The 25,619-nt window shown below is 31.6% G+C and overlaps 1 protein-coding gene across 13 annotated transcripts in view; it reads right to left on the bottom strand.

The window, feature by feature from the left end:
- Positions 1-20,490, bottom strand: part of LOC143230443 (uncharacterized) — a 133,916-nt gene extending 113,426 nt beyond the window's left edge. For 2 of the 13 annotated variants that reach the window (XM_076463992.1, XM_076464001.1), the window contains exons 1-3: positions 20,173-20,265; positions 17,121-17,175; positions 2,768-2,963 (exon numbers count right to left, since the gene is read on the bottom strand). In XM_076463992.1, coding sequence (XP_076320107.1) covers positions 2,768-2,959 — 192 coding nt within the window. In that variant the 5' untranslated portion in view covers positions 2,960-2,963; positions 17,121-17,175; positions 20,173-20,265. Of the gene's footprint in view, positions 1-2,767; positions 2,981-17,120; positions 17,176-18,720; positions 18,884-20,024 lie in introns of all 13 variants that reach the window. The other 11 variants (XM_076463998.1, XM_076464003.1, XM_076463996.1 and 8 more) reach the window with 10 other exon arrangements.
- Between the last annotated feature and the right edge of the window lie 5,129 nt (positions 20,491-25,619).

Genomic DNA, 25,619 nt, shown 5'->3' with positions numbered 1-25,619 from the left:
CTGTCCACAGAGATGTTTTGTTAATGCAACAGGAATCAGAGATGAGTTAAAAGTGAGAGATAGTCAGCTGGTCAGTTAAGATAGCTGAACAGGCAGTCAGCCAATGATGTCAGTATACAAGAGGTTATGAAGTGACACTACACTTTAGACAGAGAGATCAACATTTTAGATTCATCCAAACTTTCTTTTTTCAGTTCATCAACAGTCAATCTATGATATAGTTCTACTTTCTCTTTTTCATAAGATTATCTTTTTTAGTTTTAAGGTATCTAATTCCAGGAAAAAGAAGCAACAAGGCAACACAAACTCATTTGTGAAAGTATGCAAATTATTTCAATTAATTTACAATTCATATATTTAGTTATCTGATAAGTATAGTCATCTATTCTCTTTAAAAGACAACAATCAGTCAGTATTTTCTCAAGAACACTCTCACTAGTTCTGGGAAAATAAACTGCTATTGCAGGTTAACTTCTCTTACACTTGTTGGGAAACTGATCCTGTCTGTAAATATCAAAAGGGTCACCTCTCACTTAAGATCTATCAATGAAAATTGCATATCTCAATCATACATATACAGGAGTTTAAATTAGAAAATATTCAAATCATTTAGCTGGTTTCATTCCCTTTGCATGTCATGGCCTTTTACAGTGTTAAGTTCAAAATTTTATTAAGCAAATTTACTATAAATGTATATCAACAAATGTGGCATGAAAACACAGCATGTATATTATCTAACTTTGAACTTTTTCATTTCAAAAATTATACACCATCACCTTCCTCTTTTAGTATATGTATTTGAGCACTGTTTCTCTTACTTAAAATTCAACTGCAAATACAAACCATATGTAGTAACAAACATAAAATTTAATCAACCAGAAGAATAATGCATTACAGCTATTTGATCTTGACACCATACCACACACAGCCAGTTATAGTTTCTTTGCTACAGATACATTTTGTTTTATTAAATGAATATTTAGAAAGCTACGTGTGTGTGTGCATGCGTGTGTGTAGAGAGAAAATGTTTTTTAGAGAATATTAATACTGATAGGGTTAAGTAAAGTAAACAAAATCAAAAGAAAGGACTTCATTAAAAACAATAAATCCAAACCTCTGACTAATTATATTAGTCAAACAAAAGAAGCTAAAACAAAAATAAAAAATGCTGCATTAATTGAAAGGATCCTACAAGGTACAAGATATAATATGGGATATAAAATGTACCCTAGGTTTTGAAGTGAATAATAAATAGGATTCATATTGCAGTAGGGATGCACCATCTATCAGTCTTAACATCCATGCACCAATCTCACATAAAGAAATAAAATAGGGTAGAGTAATAGCAATAGAAGTTAAAATAATAGACATAGAAATAGAAATTAAGAGAGCGTGATTTGATTGCTCAATCCCACAATGTTCCACATCTGTATCACCCTTCACTACCTTCACAGTTGAGGGAAGATGACTTAAGCTTATCCTAATTCTAATTATGAACTGGAAGTAACATGGTGGAATCAGAAAAGAGAAATGAACTTTAACAGCAGCATTCTGTACATTGTTAGCTGAATATTTTATTACTGCATATTTTGGTTATTATGGAAAACAAATATGCCTAAAATTTCATTTAAAATTTTCTGGTGAGTTTTGTTCAATAGCTTTTGCAGTAGAAATTATACAGGTTATTCTATAAAATATTATTTTTCAATATATAAATGTTACTATGAATTAAGTTTGATTTTGACTACTAAGTTAACTTTCTAAGTTCAGTATGAACCAGTCAACTTATTTAGGAGGAAATGGAACCACAGACACACAAAGGTTTCCTTGATAGTGGATATTTACTGCACCATTATGCATATATGAAAAATTCTTGTACCCTGGTTTTGATATTTTTATACTCAGCTCTACAACATTTTGCTCAACAGAACTAGAAAAAAAAAACATTACCCTTACCAGTGACAGTAAATATTTTCTCATTACTTATCATTTTATTTGATTTACAGATGATCAGTATAGGTTTACTACCACATATTTTACAAACAAAGATAATGGCAATCACACAATCAATTTACCAATTAGGAAATATTTAGCATCTTTAAAAAGAATTTGTGGCAAAACCTATTTTTTAGACAAAAAGAATAATGATTTTTTTTCATCTACATGTGTATGTGTGTGTTTGTTTGTGTGTGTGTGGGGGGGGGACTGTGTACTAATCAATTAATGAGTCCAATGACAATTAGTAAATACCCAGTTCTCATTGCAACAGTGAATACTTATTTTCTTCCAAAAACAAAAAATAATAACCAAATTAAAAAGACTTGAAAAACAATTTTACAGCTCAGCAAGCCAAAAGCATCTACATATGCGTGTGTGTGTGTAGGAGCTGTGTACTAATCAGTTAATGAGTCCAATGATTGATTAGTAAATACCTAGTTCTAGTTACAACAGTGAATAATTATCTTCTTCCAAAAAACAAACAATAATAACCAAGTTAAAAGACTTGGAAAAAAAAACAATTTTACAGCTCAGCAAGCCATAAGCAAGGCAGCATATTAATGGCAGTTTTTCCAAGGCAGCAATCACAGTTTTTTTCTTCATTAAAAAAACAAAGTGTAAATGAATATTTGGTCAGAAGTATTCAAATTAATGAACCTCATGTCTCTCATAATGAAAATATTTCTGCATGTAAAAGACATTTCCCAAAAAACAATTCACTCTAAAATTTACTGTTATGCTTTAATAATAAAAAAAAACACACACTTACTTCTACTTGGCATTCTAAATCACTACCGTCCAGAAGCCTTATTCGACAAAGAGCCAACTTTCCATGTCTACCAACAGATGATTTAGATTTCTTTGTTGGTGTTGTGTCAGCAGTCCCATTCTCCTGAGAACCTCCTCTGTCACTCACAGACTGGGCCTTCTGCTCTGTTGAATCTCCCTTTTCTTCAGCCATTTATCTTAATTAAAAAAGCAGCTATAACTATAAATAGTTTAACATCAGTACTGACTGAAAAATTTACATGATGCTCTGTTTTCTCAGAGCTATTACAAATACATGTATATTGAAATTCCATTTACATGTTTGCTTCAAGGAAAAAGAAAAAAATAAAAGATGTAAAGCTATGTATAAATGATGTGTCACTGATCAATAAAATATAGAATAAAGTATGGAAAGCCTGAACTACATTTACTGAAAATGTCTTTAGTAGTTGTAATGATCGGAAACTTTTAAAATGAGCTTTGTATACCTTACTGTGTTTTCTCATATTTAAACAATATATACAATCAATTTATATATTTTTATATCTTTAAATAATTTTTCGTTTCTGCTACAAGTTTTGAATTACTCACTTCTGCTTTAGGCCCGACATTTATGCGCTGCCCAAGTTGTTCTGGTTTATACTGTAGTAAGTAGAGCACATTCTACAATGCTTTTATGTATTACTTATATAACCAAAATTTTCAAAAACATCAAGTTTATTGTCAGTAAAATATATGTTAACATTATTTGAACATGTGCATTAAAGAGCAGGTCTTCAAGATAAAAAAAAAGAGTATGAAAATGGTTAGAAATATTTAAGTGAAAAATTGAAGGATATGCAAGTTTGTTCCAAAAAAATTTTACAACAAATGCTCAGTTAAACAAAGTAACTGACATTTATATCAATACATAATTTCTTACCTAATTCAAATTTAAAAATCATCACTTATTTACACTGGATTAAAATTGATATCTCAATATAACTTGAAACATAACATTCCACACAACCATCATTTCTTTTAAATTTTACAGCTATTCCAAGTACTCATATTACATTCAGCCTAAAAGGAGTCTAAATCAGAAGTAAAAAAAAAACCTACCAATATTAAGAACAAGTGGTGGACTATGAATGAAATAAAATTCAACAACTTATTTACAATAAAATGCTTCAATTTTTCACAGCCATTAAAGCTGTTTATGGATCAAGCACTCAAAAGCCCAACCCACTGCAAACCAAAGACATGCTCAAAGACAACAAATCTATTAGCACACAGTGGAAAGAGCATTTATTTTCATCCAGGAGAAGCCAGTCAGAAATTATCTCAAAAAGCTTCTAATGTTTGTTGAAGTCAGAAATTAAATGAAGTGTATCAAACACAACAAAGTAGCCAGAGCCAATGGGATACCTCCTGAAGCTCAAGTGTCAGTTTTTCATGCCACAATTCTTTAAGATCTGGAATGTTGAAAAAATCTCAGTAAACCTTAGGAATGCCATGATTATAATTTTTTTAAGAAATGTGACAAAGCAGACTGTGGGGATTACCGTGACATTGCCCTGTTCATCAGAGAGATTACTGTTTAGACCCTTACCAACTACCTGCTGCCTCTTATTGAGAAAACACTACTAGAGATCCAATGTACTTTTCAAAACTCCCACTACCTTATGAAATAATGGACATAATTTTCACATCACATCAACTGCAAAACATGTGCTTTGAACAACAGTGCCCAGTCTCAATACCATTTAGTAACTTGAGGAAAACCTTTAACTCTGTCAACCAATGTCTTGTGGTAAATCTTTTCAAAATAATATGCCCATAGAAACTTATCACCATCCTGAGACATTTTCATGATAGCATGTCCCCAACTGTCATCAGTAATGAGAGTTCAACAAATTTTTGTTTTTGAGATTAAGTCAGAAATGAAATAAAGCTGCGTCATCTCTAACTCCCTTTTGTTCTTCGTTTCTAATGTTCTCTTTCTTGTACGTGATGAGCTTTCAACAGGGGTTGAAATCATTTACAAGAGAGATAGTAACCTTTTCAACTGCATAAAACTCTAAGCCAAGAAAAAGACCACCATCAAATCAGTCATTAAGTTTCAGTATGCAGATGATGCCTCTGTCCTTACCAATTCTAAAAAAGACCTTCAAGCCATCAGGGACATCTTTTGTGAACCCTAGAAAATAATTTGGCCTTCAAATTCTCCATTAGCCAATTTTAAATGTACAAGAAGCTCTGATTATCCAAGCAATAGAGGAGATTCTTCAAAACATGGAACACATTCTGTACCTCAGCAGCCATCTTTTGGTCAAAGCTGATAACAATGACTTGATCAAATATCACCTCAAATGCTCAAGCACACTTTTTGGACATCTGAAACAAACTCTGTAAGTACTGTGAAATCAAAGTTCGGACCAAGTTTCTTTTATATCAATAATAACATATATAATAATGAAATTAATATCATAACGTATGCTATAATTTGAATGTTTTGGTTATCTCAGTTATAATTCCTTTACTTTAAAACCTTTCAAATTACTTAAACTTCAGTTTTTGGGTCATGTGACCCAGTCACTAATGAAGAACTCTTCAGCAGAGGTTCAGTGTTGGCCACATATACCATGTCTACACCTGTATGTATATGTAAATTATCATGTTTGAGCTACTTTACAAGTGTTATCAAAGTCTGCAAGCTACTTTATATGACAAACAGCTATAAATTTTCCAACTATAAGCAGGTGCCTCATTCATCTTCTTTACTCTGCTTGTAAACCCAAATGTATTTATAGGTTAGAAATAGACAAGTTTTCACTTTTATCCACCAATAGCTAATTTAAAATTGCCATACAGTTTTTCCTTACAGTGTACAAACTGCACATGTAACTGTTGTCAAAATTCTTTTCTACTCGATCAAATATAGCATAGGTGGTTTCTTACCTAAAAATATGATACAGTTTGAGAGACAGTTAAATTGTATTTAGTTTCTATAAGTGTATTTTAGTTATGTATTTTTTGTGTTTATAAATCATATTTGAAAGGTTTAATAAATTTTACAATTTAACCTCCTGTTACCTGGATTTCAAAGGATTTCGGGAAGAGATAAAAGGTATGTATATATTCCCATTTCTTCATTTTAAATACTTCATTGCAGTGTGTGTTGATAATGGGAAGCATTACTGATACAGCAGAGAAAATGGAAAATAAAATATAAACATTTACCTTAACCCTCTCAATATTCATTTAGAAGCTTTGATACTTACTGTATACATCACAAGTGAACTAATCAAAATCCAAGTGCAAGTAACAATATTTAAATACCATTTTACTAAAAAATTTTAGCAAAATAATTTTTTCTACTAAAACTACAAACTTTTAGGAAGGTTCTTAAAAAATGTTTGGAACAAAGTTCAACAAAATCAACATCAGCTGTCAAAAATCCTGATAGTGGGGTCTGATAGGGTAAAAAAAATCTTACTTCTTAATGAGTGATTACTAATCAATCATATCTAAAGATTCAATAACAGAAAAATAAAACCAAATTTTCTGTTTATACCAGTTTACACTGATTTACCTACAACTGTATTGGTCCTTTTCCCTACATTGTATACATTTATCTAATATATTGTTCATATTAAAATGTCAAAGTTATGGTTTCAAAATCTATGTTAATTATTGTCTATAGTTTCTGTTGCATGTTTAGTTTTGGATTTTGTATGCCAATAAAAAAAATTTCAGCTACTGCTCAAACAGTTGCAATTGTTTACTCCGTACAAGATCTTCACTTTAAATATGATCTCTAGCAGTTGTTCACCTTTATGAGCTGTTGCAAAATGCGAGAAGATGACTAGTAACTGTGTGAGCAAATTGTTCAGATGTTCAAGAATTTTTTTTAAGAAAACAGCAATTTTTTTTAATGTATGAAGCTTTGCAGATGTTATGAAGTTTGTATATAACATTTTTAACAGCACAAGGTTTTCTTAACCTGAATTATATATTTTACAATTTCGATTACACCTAGGACAAATTGAGGCTCTAGTGATAATTTTAGTAATAATTCTTAACTTCTTTCAAGGTTTCTCTATTAAATGTACCTCAATATTATTTTGTCAATTTTTTTTTTGAACTTTACAGCTAATGGTTTCAGCAATAATTGGAACAAGTAACACAAGTTTATCTCATTTTGAAAATTTTAGATTTGTTAATCTTATCTTTAATCTGGTCTTCTTCACCATTTATTTAATACATTCTTCACAATGATTATTACTATAAAGCAAAGTTTTAACCTTGTTTCTTTGTTGACTGAGCACATACACTGCTGACCAAAATATTAAGGCCAATGAACAAAGAAAAAATATCCATTTTGCGTTGTTAGACTCAAACACTTATTTGAGTAGAGCTTCGAAAAATGAAAATAAGAAAAGGGAAAATAAAAAGAAACTTTTTTAGCATTTAGTAGGGAAAATGTGAACACTATGAAATTAGCCTGAATACTAGCTGGTCAAAAGTTTAAGACCACACTGAAACAAAGCATTAACTGGTAAACACGTGACAAAATTTAGTGATTTGTGTTGAAGCATTAGCATTGTCAACATCTCCCACTGACATCTCCTGTGTTACTTTGGGTAAAAACATGGCAAAGGCTAAAAAGTTAACAGTCTTTGAACGTGGCAGAATTGTTGAGCTGCAAAAACAAAGGTATCTCTCAACGTGCCATCGCTGGTGAGATTGGGTGTAGTACAACGTCTGTTGCAAATTTCTTAAAAGACCCTGAGGGATAAGGAACAAGAACTTCAAGTGGTCGGCTCAAGAAACTTTCACTGGCGTTGAGCAGAAGGATTCAACAGGTTGTCTGCCAAGATACCAGCCAATCGTCAAACCAGATTAAGGTCCTTATGAATGCAAAATGCAGCTCAAGAACAACAAGACAGCATCTGTGAAAGAAAGGCTTTAAAAACCGTAAACGTCTTCATAGGTCACGCCTCCTTCCACACCTCGAAACAGTTCGGTTAAACCTTGCAGAAAAGCACCAAACATAGGATGTAGAAAAGTGGAAGAAGGTTTTGTTCTCTGATAGGACAAAATTTAACTTAAATGGGCCAGATGGCTTCCAACGTTACTAGCACGTTAAAGATATCCTACCAGAGACATTTTATACACGACACAGTGGAAGAGGTGCTTTTTCCTCCCAGCTTATACAGGGGTGTCAAACAGCAGCTGGCTACAATGGCATGTTGGAGAGAGCATCCTTATTGACTGAAGGCCCTCACTTGTGTGGAAATGACTGGATCTTTCAGCAGGACAATGCTGCAATCCACAATGCCTGCAGGCCAAAGGACTTTTTCATGGCAAATAACATGATTCTTTTAGACCATCCAGCATGTTCGCCCAAACTGAACCCCAATGAAAATGTTTGGGGGTGGATGGCAAGGGAGCTCTATATAAATGGATGTCAATTCCAAACAGTGCATGATCTTCATGAAGCCATCTTCACCACATGGAATAACATTCCAGCCAGCCTTCTGCAAACGTTTCTATTGACCATACCAAAGTGATTGTTTGAAGTTATTCCCAATGAAGACCGTGCATCTCACTACTGAGACCTCTTGTTGGGCATATCCTACCCTGTTTAAGACTTCTTTCTGGTATGGTCTTAAACTTTTGACCAGCTAGTATTTAGGCTAATTTCATAGTGTTTACATTTTCCCTATTAAATGCTAAAAATTTTTTATTTTCCCTTTTCTTTTTATCTTTTAAAACTCTACTCAAATAAGTGTTTGAGTCTAACAACACAAAATGCATATTTTTTCTTTATGTCCATTGGCCTTAATATTTTGGCCAGCAATGTATAAATTGAAAATAAGCCACTGATTCCTTTAATTTAGTATAATGATCAGAAGAAAAGCTGAAGATCCACCACTACAAGTTGGTGGCCAATGTAGTTCAAATGAAAAACTTCCATTATTCTTAGTACAAATCAAAATGTCTAGAAAGTTAATGAAGCTGAGTGTATAAAATTTTAGTATTTCATTTATATTTTGTTATACATTATCAACCTGTCTCATTCTGCACCTGTGTGTTTCATGTTTATGTTCTAATTCCAACTGATTCTCCCCCTTACTGGTATTTTGTTCTTTGCCTGAAGTAGGCCTAAGACCAAAACACTGCAAAATAAATGCATTTAGTGTTATAGTGGAAAGCATTTTTATCTGATTCTTTTCTATTCATGAATTCCACTCTTGAAGGAGTACTGACTGACTGATATGGAGATAGTTTTGTTAGTCTGACCACATTCAAATAATTTTTTGTTAAAAGATGATTTTAGCTAATTATTTAAACAAAGATTATGCTGTTACATTGAGAGAGAATTCTAATTTTTCATGTATACATGTTCTGTAAGGAGTTTAAAAGCACAGGTTTATAATCATCCAGTGAGAAGTGAAAAAACTTGTTTGGCTTGCTTTCATTTGCTCCTTAATAATATACTGCTGTTCACACTAGTACTCATAATAGTTTTGTTCTGTTATTCAAATATCCATCTAATGATGGTAGATAAATCTACAAAAAGTTTTAAACACTTATTTATCTGTAAATAAAATTAACTTTCACATCACGTTTCTTTAATTCAGTTAGTTTATTTGGAACAGTTGGTGATGGATAAAGCAATAAGTTCTAGTGAAACACTCTTTAAAAGTTTATATTTGAATATGGTGTAATAAAAGAGAATTCTTTCTTATTTTGTCCTATGCTGGCGTAGAGTACCGGACGACTAGAAGATTTTGATAAACAATTAATCTTTGGACCCATTACTTAATTGCATTCAAGTAACCATAACTGTGAAATGAGAACTGAATAGTTGGAGTAATAAAAACACTGATAAATTGAACAATTTTGAATTATATGAAACAGAATGACAAAATTTCAATTGCTTGGATAGTTAAATAACCAAAAATAGTGATTTTGATTATTTTCATGACAATATATTAATTGAAATTACAATTAAATTGATCATTTTATCATTTAAGTTAACTATCTGGCTCTATCAATAACCTAGCTCTCGCCAGATCCACAACATAAGAATTAAGCACCTGTAAATGGGATCAATCAATCTAATCAACCTCGTAATCCCCATGTATCTATGAAAAAAATGCTCTACAATTCCAAATATATTAAATGTGTTTTCACATACTTTAGCAAGCTTTCAATAAACATGGCAAGTTTGTTGTACAGAGAAAAATCAGTTTTGAACAGTAATTTTACTAAAGATTTGTCTGTAAATATATGAAGCCTTCACGGAATAGTCCGAGTGAAAGGTGATTTCTCACATAAAGAATGCAAATAATAATTTTATATTTCACTTGTATAATCTTTAGAAGCTCCTAAATGAATAAAAATGTTAATTTGGAGAAAGCTTTATGGTTTTATCTTTTATTTTTTCAACCATTATACTGACTTTGGTGAAACCATAAATAGATACCACATTTTTTTCTTCTTCAAACCCATAGTTTTCTTGAGAGTTTTCAATTGCATATCCCCAATTTCAAGAGTAAGCCTTTTTACACTTGTTTTTATTTTAAGTTGTGGTTTTACAGTTGTAATTTAGACCCATTACTGTGTGAAAAGCAATAAATGACAGAGAATCTATAACACATTTTTGTAACAGCTTATAAGCGACTTTCATATTTCACTCACAGGCAATCATGATCACATATGTTTAATTTTAGAATTTTTTCTTCCACTGAAGTTTTCTTCAAATAAATTAAAATTGTACAATTTTTACATTTTTTTAAAAATGCATGACAAAAGTAAAAAAAAAGTAATGAAACAGTTTAAAATTTAACTCTAGTTGTATAGTAAGGATCAGTCCAGTGGTAAGATGACCAGCCTTCTGTTATTCTTGAATAGTTAGCCATTAAGTGATGAATATGCACTTTTGGAATTTAATGATTATGCTACCTCAGAATGTCAAACATTATTATAACCTTCAATAAGTTTTATCAATTCCTTTAACAGTTTGTTTTCCGCTCGTTTTTTTCTAAGCAAGTGTGCAAAGCTTCTGACTGAACACACACTTTAAGGTGACATTGTGGAGAATAAGCAATGGAAAACTCTGTGACAAAAAATAATTTAAGTTTTAGGTTATAACATTCTTCCAGAAAAGATGAGTATTCTTTCAATATTTTTTTAAAGTCTACAGCTATTTTAGTGTATTTTAATTAGTTTAGACACTTAGGTTTTATTACTATGGATACAACCAAGTATAAAGTTACAAATTAAGAATTTGTTCTTTCATTTTTAGATAACTATTACTAATACCAGGCTATAAGGTAATACAGCTACATTAATACTGTACTGAAATAGTTTTTCACTAGTATTAGCTAAGCAAGAAGGTGAATTTGAAATAAAACTTTAAATTATTGTTTCTATTACTATTTGATAGTTGCTAAAAATTTAATACATTTTTAGCAAACTATTTAAAACAAACTCTTAGTTTAACATAACTAGAAAAGTGTTATACATCATAGCTGCAGCACTGATGTTAGTAATTAATGACATAAGCATTAGCTAACACAGGATTATTGTCACACTCCTCTAAGATTTAATACTAGTTAATAAAAAGCTTGACTTATATTAATGTTGTGTTACATTTGCTAACTTGTGTTTGTTCAGTTATTGTTAAATTATAAATTGTATTACTACATAAACATAATCTAACATCTAGCTATTTGTCACTTTCCAGTTTAAATATAAACTTAATTACTTGAGTGAGAAATTACAGTAGTGATAATATAGTGTAATATATTTAACTCTGATGTTAGCCTTCACACTGTTGTCAATAAATTATCTGCATTTAGTGTTGATTATTTATTAACACACTACAATGGTTAATATTAGTATAAATATTAAGCACTTCCAGTTAATTATGTGTAATAAGTGCAAGGAGTAGGTTTTATTCTGAAATTTTTGGATGATATGCACAATTAAAGAAGATAATAGCAAAGATATACAATATCTATGTAGAGTTTGTAGGCTGGAGAACAATTTTAGGCTGTTCAAAATAGAAAAGATATGCATAAAGAGAAAAACTGAGGGAAATCACAGCAGGATTTAAAAATGAAAATAAACTCTTGCATGTAAAAGATAACAAAATGAAAAAAAGAAGAAGGGGAGACCAGAGGAGCTTACTGCTGTGTTTAAAGCATGAATAAAGGCATTCAAAAAAAAAGGGGGAGCATATATTCTGCCACAGATACTGCCAAGAATTACTATGAGGATAAAATAAGTTGCTAAGGCTGAATGATAGGCTTAGGTTAGTACATAAGAAAAAGAAAGTTTAGTAGTTGGCTTTGTGAGAGTAGTTCAATAGAAAAAATGGAGTTTTTTTGTGAATGAATGGTTTAGATATAAATAGAATAGAGATTGAGTTGTTTGCAAAAAATATTAATCCAAATGTAAAAGCAACTTTAATCTATAATTAGACAGTGGAGAGTATGAACATAATGAATTAATAAGCTGCAGAATGTAGTTAGTGTAAAACAAAGCACAAAGGTAGTTTTCATAGTAGGCTACACTGTAATTATTGTAATACTAGAAGTATAAGAAATAAAATGGATTGCTTTAGAGCTGGTAAAAACACAATCAGTGATGTCGAGAAACCCACTTGTTGAGAAATTTATATGCAAAAACGGCTCGTTTGGGTTGAGAAAATATTTTACATAGAAGAGCGAACAACGTTTCGACCTTCTTCGGTCATCGTCAGGTTCACAAAGAAAGAAAGAGGTAACTGACCGGAAGCTGACCACATGTTTGAAAGGGGTTGTGTAACTGTGTGTCGAAATGTAGAGGGCGGTATTAGATGTTTGAATATATAATTTTATTTATTTTATTATATTAATATAGGTATAAAGGCATTCCTTTATATTGGCTTATTTTGGGTTTAAGTTGTTGTATAAGTAAGGCTTCTTTAATTTGGCCAGTTTCAATGTTATATCCCTCTTTACAGAAGTTCCAACCACTGAAGCCTGCAAAATAGCCTTAGAACTCTATATCCGAGACCCTAACCCAACTATAGACATTCCCAGTAACCAATTAGCAACCCTCATAGAATTCACCACGATAAAGACAAACTTCATGTTCAACAACCAAAACTATATACAAACAAATAGTCTAAGCATGGGCAACCCAGTATCACCAGTTCTAGCCAATATTTTTATGACACAAGTTAAAACACAAGCAATTAACACAGTATTACATCCACCACTATACTGGTACAGATATGTAGATGACACGGTTGCAGGATTCAAATCTACAGAACACATACATAATTTTTCCAATCACATTAACTCTATACAGCCCAACATTAACTTCACATGTGAACAGGAAGAAAGCAATCAAATATTTCTTAACCTCAAAATTACAAGAACTGACACATAATTCAAAACAGAAATCCACCGAAAAATCACTCATACTGGACTATACATTCCTTGGGACTCAGCACATGAAACAAAACAAAAACTCAACATACTAAGAAACCAAATAAACACAGCCATAAAACTATGCTCACCAGATAAAATTAACGATGAATTAGACAAAATAAAACAATACTTCATCAACATCAATAAGTTTCCTCCACAAACCGTAGAAAACTTTATATGCACACACCTAGACAGAAAGCAAAATCAACCAACAAAAGTAAATATATCTCACGAATCAAAAAATCACGAAACCATATACTGCTGTATACCATATATTCCTGACATCAGCAAACAAATAACCAACATTTGACAAAAATTAGTAACAAAATATGACATTCCAGTTAATACCAAATGTATTCAAAAACCAGGCACAAAACTGAGGTCTATACTATGTAAAAACTACACTGACAAACACCACACCAACATTATTTATAAAATACAATGTGATAACTGCCACGACTTCTATATTGGAGAAAAGTAGAAAAATGGAAACCAGATTCAAAGAACATAAAAAGTCACCTTCACACGTTTTCAAACACTGCAAGTGAAATAAACACAACATAACCATAGAAAACACTCAAATACTAAATAAAGAAACAAACATAAACAAACGCAAAATTAAAGAAGCCTTACTTATAACGACAACTCAAGCCCAAAATAAACCAATATAAAGGAACGCTTTATACCTATATTAATATAATAAAATAAATAAAATTATATATTCAAACATCTAATACCGCCCTCTACATTCCGACACTCAGTTACACAACCCCTTTCAAACATGTGGTCAGCTTCCGGTCAGTTACCTCTTTCTTTGTGAACCTGACGATGACCGAAAAAGGTCGAAACGTTGTTCGCTCTTCTATGTAAAATATTTTCTCAACCCAAATGAGCCGTTTTTGCATATAAATGGTAAAAACACAATTTTGATGTAATAAGAATAACTGAAACCTAGGTAAAAAGAAGTGAAGGAGTGGTTCTATATGTAATGAGTTACAGCTTATTCAAATTATAGATATCAAAACTAATAGTAATGAGTATGAATTTATCTGGGTTTCTGTTAGTGTTTATGATGGGGGAAAATCTTTTAGTTGAAATTTTTTACAAACACCAGATGAAGGTGATGAAATTAAAGAGAAACTCTACAATGAGATGAAGAATTCAACTGTTAATAAATTACAATTATGGAAAATTTCAATTTTAAGCATATAAATTTGGAAATATCAGTCAAATCATGATGGAGACAGGTTTTTAAAACTATTCAGGATGGTGTTCTTAAATAATTTGGTTAGGACACCTACTAGAGACAATGTCACTTTATATTTATTAAGTTTCAAAAAGAAAATGGTTCACAGGGTAGATAATGATGAACAAAATGTGTGATCACTCCAATCAGATTTAATGTTTTGCTACATACAGATATACAGAATGAGAATTTGGTTCAAAATTTCAAAAAAGCAAATTCTGAACACATTAAAAAAATATTGGCTGTGAATTGAACAAATGAATTAATTGGAGATGTTGATCAAATAAGGAAACAAAAATTCTTGAATATTCAAGAAAAGGACATTTCTTATATATGACAAAATGTGGTTGTGATTAAAAAAATCAGGATGCTCAAATAATAGAATTAAAGAAAATCTTTATAAATATAAGAAGTTTAACCCTTTTGTAATGGACAGTATAAAATACTAGTTCATCTACAGATATGCACACTAAGTTTTTGCACTATAACTTTTGATACAGCATGTGTACCTTCACAAAATTTGGTAGACTTTTAGTAAAGATTACACAATTTTTTAATGAAATATTTCATTGAAGATTTGTTTGTGAAAACAGTGTTTTGTTACTAGTCTTGAGTGCAAAGTATTTTATTTAAATACTATTCTTCATGCAAAAAATTTCAAATATTATTTGCATAATCTCTAAAACATTACAAATATTAGTTCCCAGTACGTCTTCTATAATTTGTCTGTTATTTTCTCTACCCTAACTATGTGAGGTCTGTAAATGTTTTTTTTTTTCAATGTATAATGATTACATATTATAACACAAAAATACAGATGTTTAATCTAAGTAGCAAGTCTCATAATGATATATAATTATTTCACTGAAACTTCCAATAATGCTTAGCTAGCATAACTCGCATTGCTCCGTTTCTGTGACCAGTTTTGCTTGCAGTTGTAAATATATAATTTTTCCCCATTATAGGCCTACAAATTATAACATGAAAATACACATTTAGTCAAATAATATAAAATTGACCTTGTCTTTACAAAGTGACACTGCCTTAGCTGTGATATAGTAGCATTTCAATCATTATACATATATGTATATAGATTATTACTATTTAGAAATAAATTATTAAACTTATTTTTCTTGAAATATAGAGCAATAAACCATGAAGTAAAACAAACAATTATATCTTCTTGTTCCAACCTTTGAATTCAGTTGCTGCTTGATGTAAATTTCTAAGCATTTTGAAAATTTGCATACAAAGGACATGAAACAAAGGATATGTTTATTTTCAGGTTTATGTAAACACACACACACACAGACAATTGAATAACCAATAAATCACTATATCAACACCAGAGAATTACACTAACTTATGAAGCTTAGTAACTAAGCTGTATTTACATCTAAAAAAAATATGAAATTTCGAGCAGATTAAAGAGACAACCTAACTCCTTATAATTTTGGTTTGAAAGAATGAGATAGCCTTTTAACAGATTAAAATGGCTGTGAAAACCACTAGGGAACATTCAAAGTTGAATAGTTATTCACATCATACACTGAAGTGTACATAAGGGTCTATTTTCAAAAATGGAAAGAGGTGAACTGGGCCACTGTATTTGATTCAATGCATTAGCCAAATCTCAGCAAAATAAACAGATACAAGGTTTTTATTTTATATTCTATCTCATCAATATTTACAATTTGAGTTCCTAATTCATATGAAACTATGTACTTAGTATTTTGACATCACAAATATCTAATCTGAACCTTGCTGAATTCAATCAACATACTACTCAACTCACAAAAATCAATACTTAGGTGTTCTTTTAGTATTTGCTTTTAAATTAAGAAATCAACTAATGTATAAGACTAAAATCTGAATTATAAACTACAATTTGATACCAAACTTATTGACATAAATTCATAAAATAGTATTTCAATAAAATTTTGAATGCAAGTCAACAAACATGATGACATAGCCTTTGAACCATGACCCTCCATCACAATAGGGTTAATACTAGGATGATTACCAAATGTGAGGGTTATCAAACAGAGACAGGTTAAGGTATCCCAACTTTTATTTTCAGAAAAGAGTAAAATATAATCTTACTGAAACTTACAAGATTACCTGTGGGACTGACGAGATAAAGGTCTCAGATTTTTGCCATTTTCTGAAAATAGCAAGATAATAGAACAAAATATCTAGGTTTGGAAATAAGACAGAAGTTCTAATTATCACAATTTTGCTTTTCTAACAGGAAGAATAAGTCATAACAAAAGTTGTTATTGATAATAAAGAAGACCAGCATTTTGCAGGAGCTTAAGAGAGAAACTGAAAATGTCCTGGGTTTACGTATCTTGCCTTTCCTCATGGTGAGTGTGCAAGGACAGCCTTGAAAGTCAAAAGAGGTCCCATAATGTCCACAAATTGTTATACTAGCTAAATTTCTATCATATGATGGTAAATATTAATTATTCTGAAAGTTGTATCAAAATAAATGTTTTGTGAACATGTTTTCTTAAAAATAATTGTATTATAGTAATAATATATCCATAAAGAATGTTTATCCTTTTCCTAGTATGTTTACATATATTTAACTGTCTATAAATGATCATTCATTAGAATTATGAATTACTTACATTTTCTTGTTATGTTCAAATCTGCTTTTTGACAAAGCCTTGAAGACTGAACCATCTAAAAAAATAACTGGTTCATGAAAACATGTTCCTATATATTTGAACCTGTGATTTATTAATTTTTATAGCAAAGAACTTGATGGCATGGAGCAACTTCATAAAGGTTAACTTTTCATTAAAAATGTTTATTCTTCTGGATTATTTTGCTCCTCATCTAATTTCCAAAAGAAAAAATAAGTCAATAAAAGTGCATTACCATTTAACAAACTTCAAAAAATACAAAATTAATTCTAATAAATTATGGTTAGAACATGAGAAAGATAATTAATGATTAGCATCACCAGATAGAACTATCACATCAATGACTTTCTTTAATGGCTTATGTTGAAAGGATAATTTCTTCTATTGGTTGTTAACCATATAACTATAACCTATATATAAGTGGATATGAAATACTTTTAAACTGGTCTTTTATTATCCTAATAATATGGAATTTTAGAAAGTCATCTAATTTTGATTTTTTTTTCTCTTTATGGTAAAATACTCATCATTTGATGCAGATATATGCACTACAGAATAATTCACAAGTATTGTGATTTTCATTTCAAATATAAAAATACAATTTAATCCCTAGAACCTCCTAAACAAATATCTAATGTTTTTTTAAACAAAATGTTTGTATTTTATTTTCCATTTCCTCTATCTTATTAGTAACTCTGGATATTATTCAACATACAGTGCAATGAAATGACTAAATTTAAGAAATAAAATATATACACAACTTTTAAAAGTTCCTAGAGTGTTTTGTATTATTCTTTTTTCTCAAATGTATACTTTAATGTCTTTATCTTGTCACTTAGTTTATTTTTAATTTTCCTTTCGAATATTTCTTTCATTCTTGAAGCAGATATGCATGTCATCTGTTTTCATCCTACCCTTCAATACATAATTTTCAGTGATTATATATATAATATATTATTATATATAAACACACACACACATACATATATATGTATATACAACATAACAAATTACTTTTTCCTACCTACATTCTGGTTCCTCTCATCTATATAATACTAAAAACTATATCCCTTACTCTCAATTGCTAAAACTATAAAGTTTATGCTGTAAAGTTGATGGTTTTATATTTAAAATGCAAGAAATGACTACTTTCTTTACCAAATGAGGCCATCCCCAGTCTCTGATATCCAATACTATCTCAAAATCAGGTAATAAACTTTGTGAATCGTCTTTTTTATCACAACTGAGAGAGAAATATTGCATTCTTCTATCAAGTTCTAGCTCTGACATAACATCCTGACAACATCAAAACAAAGAATGCAATAACTGAGAAGTACAAAATAATCATAGAAGATCATTCACAGTTTTTTGGTACACAGTGCATTAACACCTAGTAGCCATACAAAAACCTGTGTGGTACCCAAGGTTGTGAATGACCAAGATGTCCCATTTGTGAATATGTAAACAATATTATCCACATATTAAGATACAAATTCAACTTCTACATAAAACAGTCCTTCATTTTTATATCTCACTATGTTATATATATAAACATGGACAGATGTATGTGGGACAAACAAACCATCATCTTGGTGACACAAACTATGAACATTGAGAGCCACAAGAAGACAAAACAAAGACCATCCCTGTGGATAACACTTCAGTAATCTAGAACACTATCAGCAATTTCTCTGTGGTGGTGCTCAGGTAAGAAAGGACATTTGGACATCATCAAAAGAGAATACCTTGAAAACCAATAAATTAATAGATTCTGTACTCTTCACTCAAATGGGTTAAATAAATACTTCTAATTTTAACACATACATTTTACCATTTTTACAAGTCTAAAACTACCTTTTATTTAAATTTATGCCACTTTTTCTAAGTAAGTTAATTTATTTTTCCTTTACTTCACAAACATTTCTCATTCATTAAACCCAACTTAAGTAATAATATTGTTAAACTGTACATATATTATTACATTTACTATAGCACAGTTTATTATTTTAACTTTCCATTTAAACTTCATGTTGCTGTATTCATGAATTGATAAAGTTTCAAACTTCCTGCTATTACTATTAACATTACTTCTAAGAAAGGGTGTTACTGGTGCTGGTAGCCCAAAACATAAAGTAACTTAAATACATATAGCAATAATTAACCCATTTGTTATTTCATATGGATGTCCAATTTCATTACTGAAGCAGTTTCTGTCAACTATTAAATTTAAATTTTAAACTAAAGCATAACCATTAGATTTACAGAAAAATACATTTTACTACTACCATTACTAATTTTACACTATTATAAAATAGTAGTTTTTTTTAACACTAATAGAACTCCAGGTGATAAACGTTACGCAACACATTAACAAGTCAAATTAAACGTCAATATCACTTTTAAGTAACGGCCGGATTGTTTACTAAAATGTTCAAGATAACGTATGCTAAATTCTGTATACGTTATCAGAACTTCCTGATGATGAGAAACCCATTTTAAGTAAAAATTTATCTCAAGACATCTGGTATAAGTATTAAATCTTTTAACATAAGACAGGAACAACGCCTCGACTTAAGGATGTCGAAACGTTATCTATTTTAATAAAAATTTTAATACTCATAACAGCCGTTATGAGATGCAAGTTACTGGAACGTTCTACTAGAAGTAGACTTTATCAAAATAAAATTTAAAATATCAACTGCTAGACGTTGCAAGTTAAAAGTTCTTAAACCCTAAACTGCAGTGTAAGTAAACAGAAATATACTTATCAACCAAGTGACAGTGAATGGTGCTACACTTTATAGTATAAGTTACAAGTTCTAGGCATTAGGTTTAGCCAAGTTAGTTTTCAGTCTCAAGTAAAATTATCAATAATATTTTTATTACCCATAGCTGTTTTATACTAAACATGTCTCGGAAATTATAAAGTTCACAACTTTTTCTAGTGATACTGATATAATTAAAACTTAACAGTCAAAAGTTCACCCTTTAAGTTTGTTGTTTGCTTAATACATTTTAACCACATTCCACTTACCTAGTATATTTACCCTCACGGACTACGCCTATAATACCTACCAGTGACGCTACTCCACACAGTACCTGCACTCAAAACAGTTTTATTTGTGAAAGTATTATTCCGCATAAGTTTCAAATGATCATATCTTACAATATTTGTTTTTGTTGTTTGCCTGTGTTTATAAATTTCGAGCAGTGTTTCATTTCGTATTTAAATAACAAAATTCAACACAAGAATGTCTGCAACTACTTTTAGGACTTTTTGACGGAAATAAGTTATTACAATGTATCTGACCGTATTGCAAAGGCCCACTCCCTAAATAAGTGAATATAATATGTAGGTGGAAGTGAACTTACGGTTACTCAAGCAGGTAAAGAATTTTATTACCCATGGTTACAATCATGGTAAACAAGAAAATCTACGCTGTAATAAAAGTTACAAGTTAACTTTTTCAAAGAGGATAATAAGAATTGCACTAGAAATTTTAGTCCAGGTAATTATATTTCTGTAATGGTAATTTTTTTGCGAACAGTGAGCATTTCATCTTTCTAGGACATTAATCTCTAAAAAACAAAATGATTTTTATTCAAAATATAGAATAATTGATTTTCTATTTTCAGAACTCTATTAGTATTTCGTCGACTTCCCATTAAAATTATATAAAATAAAAGCAACATACACTATTTACATAGAAGGGGCAATGGTTAACAATAGAATTTGTTATTTATTAATTTGAATTTCGCGCAAAGCTACTCAAGGGCAATCTGCGTTAGCCGTCCCTAATTTAGCAGTGTAAGACTAGAGGGAAGGCAGCTAGTCATCACCCTCCACCGCCAACTCTTGGGCTACTCTTTTACCAACGAATAGTGGGATCGACCGTCACATTATAACGCCCCCACGGCTGAAAGGGCGAGCATGTTTGGTGCGACGGGGAATAGAACCAACGACCCTCGGATTGCGAGTCAAACGCCTTAACCCACCTGGCTATGCCGGGCCTTAACAGTAGAAATTCAATTACGTGTAGCTTAACTTTCACTTAGAAACAAATGCTACACTTGTGACATTAAATAACACTAAATTTTTGGTCGTGTGATTATTGTTTAATTGGACACTAAGTATTGATTTGAAGTGTGGGTGTGCTTATTCTTCCTGAAACATATTCGTTATACATCTGCTACTTTTCCCTCTCAGTAGAGACTTTCTTCCGTGTATTTTTGAGAACTGAAGCTGGGCAAATCATTTAGTTGTTACTTCTTTATCTTCTGTGACGTTCTGTTCAAAATTTTCCCGTAGAACCTTCACAGTCTGTTTGTCTGGCCTCAATTTACCGCCTGTAAGAGGCTCACTGTACCAAACTTCCCTTATACTCTTGCTTAGCATGTCTTGGAAGAAGGGCTCCCATGTCAGGAAACGGATGAAAAAGCATGTAATTCTTGCCGCCTTCAAATTGGCTTGAAAATTATTTTTAAACCTAATATCAAACTAAAAAATATTTCTGCTACAAAGATCGTGCGCTGAGTACTTGTTGCTCACGTCTTGTCTACTTATACATGTACATGTGCTGTAGGGCCTTCTATATTGGTGAAACTAAATGTTACCATAAAGTAGGAACAGATGAACATATGGACATGTTAGATATACACGACTGTTTCAATTTATGTTTAACGTAAGCGTTATGATTTAGAAAGTATTTGTTTTACTATAAAGACCATATACTGGCCATTTTTAAAGTGAGTTGATTACTGATTTTACTGTAATGGCAGTCTTGTCAATTGTGTCAAGTAATTGAAGCAGACTGTGTTGACTTTGAAGAAAGAGGGAGGATTATCTAAATCTCTTAATAGAAATGTGATATCACAACGGTGTAACAACATTTGTATATATATTTTAACTTGTTTGAATATATTATTTTAACATAAGCGGATTGTGTGCTTTTTATTGTTTACATTTATCGCCAACAAACCACAGATACCTATTGTAAAAAATATAATCTATAAATAAAAACCTGAAAATGGTGAGTCAGCCAAGATTTTCAGTGAAAAACAGCAGAAGTAAACAACTGTTGTGGTGGTGAAAGTATTGTAGAGGTCACAACCACACTATGTAACCATTTTCACTTACTTTGATAAAGGATGGACAGGGGCAAGCGACTTGGCTTTACAAGAGGAAAAAGAGCATCAAAAGCAAATAAAGGACTGGAAATAGAGAGAATTAAGAAAACAAATTAAGCCATAGCATCGTTAAAGACAGACAGAGAGGAGCAAAGGCTCTCCTGGAAGTGTTTTGCAGATTAGGCTTTCCAAAAGAAGTCTTGAGTGTGTAAGGAACCCAGTTTACTTAAAGATGCAAGAGGTGTGCAGACTCCTCAGCATTAGACAGCTCTTTACCACTTCATACAACCATAGATGTGATGGATTTTGTGAGGGAGTCAACCATCTTAATTCTGTACACTCTAGTGCCTTTTTAAAATATCTTTCTGCACAAATTACTGCATTACATTCAAAATTTTATTTAACCACTTTACTGTTAATGTATTTTAATTAAATTATTATTATCAAGTGGATTACGATTCAAATATTTATATTTTCTAACCTATCATTCCTTTATTCTGAAAGAAGTATCTAAAACAATAACTAAAACTGCAGGTTTTGTTGACACATTATATGGTCGTGGTTATAGTTCTTAACTTCAGGAGGTGGTGAAGAAGAAACTGCGCGTGTTTAATGTAGACTGTCTATTTAGACATTTAAAGTGCACCAGAAAGAAGCTGCTTACCAGCAATTCGTGTAGATCACAAGAACTTCTCCGAGAAAACCATTGCTGTAAATATAAGCCACGCTCACTTGCAAAATAGAAGTTGTGTTGCTATGCAACAGTTTTAACTTAAATGGTATGCTTATAACCAAGAAAAAGAGCAGGTCTCACACTATCTGGTATAACCAGGCGAAAAAAGTAGTAATGTCCGCATTTTACAGAATTCAAACCACAACTAACTCCATTTTTAAAATGTAGTGCCTGGCACTTAGCCATTTTTATCGCCTAGTACATGTCAATTCGATAGACAATCAAATTGCATTTAAGCCAGTCATGGCCAGGTGGGTTAAGGCGTACGACTTGTAATTTGTTATTTTAGAATTTCGCACAAAGCTACTCGAGGGCTACCTGTGCTAGCCGTCCCTAATTTAGCAGTGTAAGACTAGAGGGAAGGCAGCTAGTCATCACCACCCACCGCCAACTCTTGGGCTACTCTTTTACCAACGAAAAGTGGGATTGACCGTCACATTATAACACCCCCACGGCTGGGAGAGCGAGCATGTTTTGGCGCGACTCGGGCGCGAACCCGCGACCCTCAGATTACGAAGTGCACGCCTTAACGCGCTAGGCCATGCCAGGCCATTTTTCATGGACAAGTATCATTGTTGTTATTTATGTCTAGTTTACAATAAAAGCAGATATTTTGTTTTCGTTACAGTGCTTTTAATTACTGTAATATAACATCACCGGATGTGAAAGACTTATCTTTGGTCTCTTTCATTATTGTTTCCGTAGAAATTGTTTCTCTAGGAATTTCAGCCTTTTGCTTTTTGTTTGTTTTGTTTCTTAACTGAAAGTATCAATTTTATCATTTACCATTCCTGTTGTTACTGCATCTATTTACTATCTTTTGTTTGCCAAAAGAACAGAGATTTTTTCTTTCTTTTCTGTGTCGATACTTTGCCCAGTATAATAACACTACTTGAATTTGCGTGTGACACTGTCGTCTAGCTAGTGGAGGCTGAAGTGGCCTGATGGTTGAGGCATTTCATTCGATCTGCAGGTTGCGAGTGCGAATTTTGTCAACGAACGTGCTTGCTCATCAGCGTTGTTGTCACTGGAAAAAATCTTGACTCTTACAATATTTTAATTGTTTCTATTACAAAACAACGTTACTGATTGTGTTCAAGTCTTATTTTTCTGTATAATCTAATTTTAACGTTTAAAGAATGCGGACCTGTTTCTTTTCTCAGTAACTTTCGTTTTATTTTTTCAATATATGAATATCCCCGCTGGTACAGCGGTAAGTCTACGGATTTACAACGCTAAAATCAAGGGTTCGATTCCCCTCGGTGGACTCAGCAGATAGCCCGATGTGGCTTTGATATAAGAAAAAACACGAACACACAATCAATATATGAAAAGCGTGTGTATGCTTTATTTTACCTCAAGGTCTGATGGAAAGAGTGTTTGACTCGCAATTTGATGGTCGCGGGTTCGAATCTCCTTCAAAGATGATGCTCGACATTTCAGACTTGTGACAGTTAATTCCAATATTCGTTGGTAAAATAGTAGCCCATGAGTTCTTGTGTGGTGGCTTTGCCTTCCATTTAGTCTATCACTGCTAAATTGGGGACGACTAACTAACTGTTTTCCTTTAAGTGTCTGCTTTAACAGTAAAGCTTGTGTTTAACGTTTCTTTACTGCGTCATGTAACGGATTTAATATCATTTTAATATCTACGTTTGTTTCAGTTTAATATAATATACATTTAGAAATAAATGTAACTGATATTAACAAATTTGTATTGCGCAAATCCCGCCTGTTCTCTTAATTTGTAGAACATTCTCCAGAGGAAAAATCAACAATATATATCTTCGAATATTTTTGAAATTTCGAGAATGTTGTCTTAAAGTTTATAAATTGACATGCCGAGAGACAGTTTACAGTTAGTTTGCTACAGTCTGTATACTGTAAGCCTCAGAAATTATAACTGTGATAAACGCTTAATCGGAAAACTACAGATATTTGACTAGGAAAGTTTATAGATTTCGAAGATTACAAACCATTTAACTTAGTGAGTTAACTACGGATATTATTATTTATACGAGGACATTAAGTGTTGTCGGCCGTGAAATTTAAGTTGAAACTAATATAACTTTACTGAAGAAGAAAGGTCTACCTTTCGAAAGCGATCAGATTAAAAGGTTTCTATTCATTCCTATCAAGACTTATTGAACCATTTACACTTTCTAACATCATGAATATAACTTTACTGATTACAGTTTAGTTTAATCTCTTTCTACAGTCTCATAAAACATTTTAACGCTTTTTGAGGTATTTCCTTTCTTTTTTCAGGTTCTGAAAAGAGCGAAAATTAGATACTAGTTTTCGTTTTTTATGTCTTTATCAGTTAATTGTCTTCCAGTGTAACAGTGATAAGTGTACAATCAGGGGTTCGATTACCCTCGGTGGACACAGCAGAGAGCCTGATGTAGCTTCACTCTAAGATACATACACATACATTGTTAGTTGATTACAACAACTGTTAAAGTTATTTTGAGGTTTCTATATTGTTTCTAGAATAAAACCTACATACGTTTTAAAATTGCAATATCAGTTTTTCATTTTGAGGCTACAATGTATTTCCCTCCCATTTGCTCTCCATTTAGTATCTCTAGTTTATGAAAGAGTATTTTCGTTTTGGACGA

This window comes from Tachypleus tridentatus, chromosome 10 (assembly GCF_004210375.1).
Source record: "Tachypleus tridentatus isolate NWPU-2018 chromosome 10, ASM421037v1, whole genome shotgun sequence".
Taxonomy (NCBI): domain Eukaryota; kingdom Metazoa; phylum Arthropoda; class Merostomata; order Xiphosura; family Limulidae; genus Tachypleus; species Tachypleus tridentatus.
This window is presented reverse-complemented; position numbering and strand designations above follow the sequence as displayed.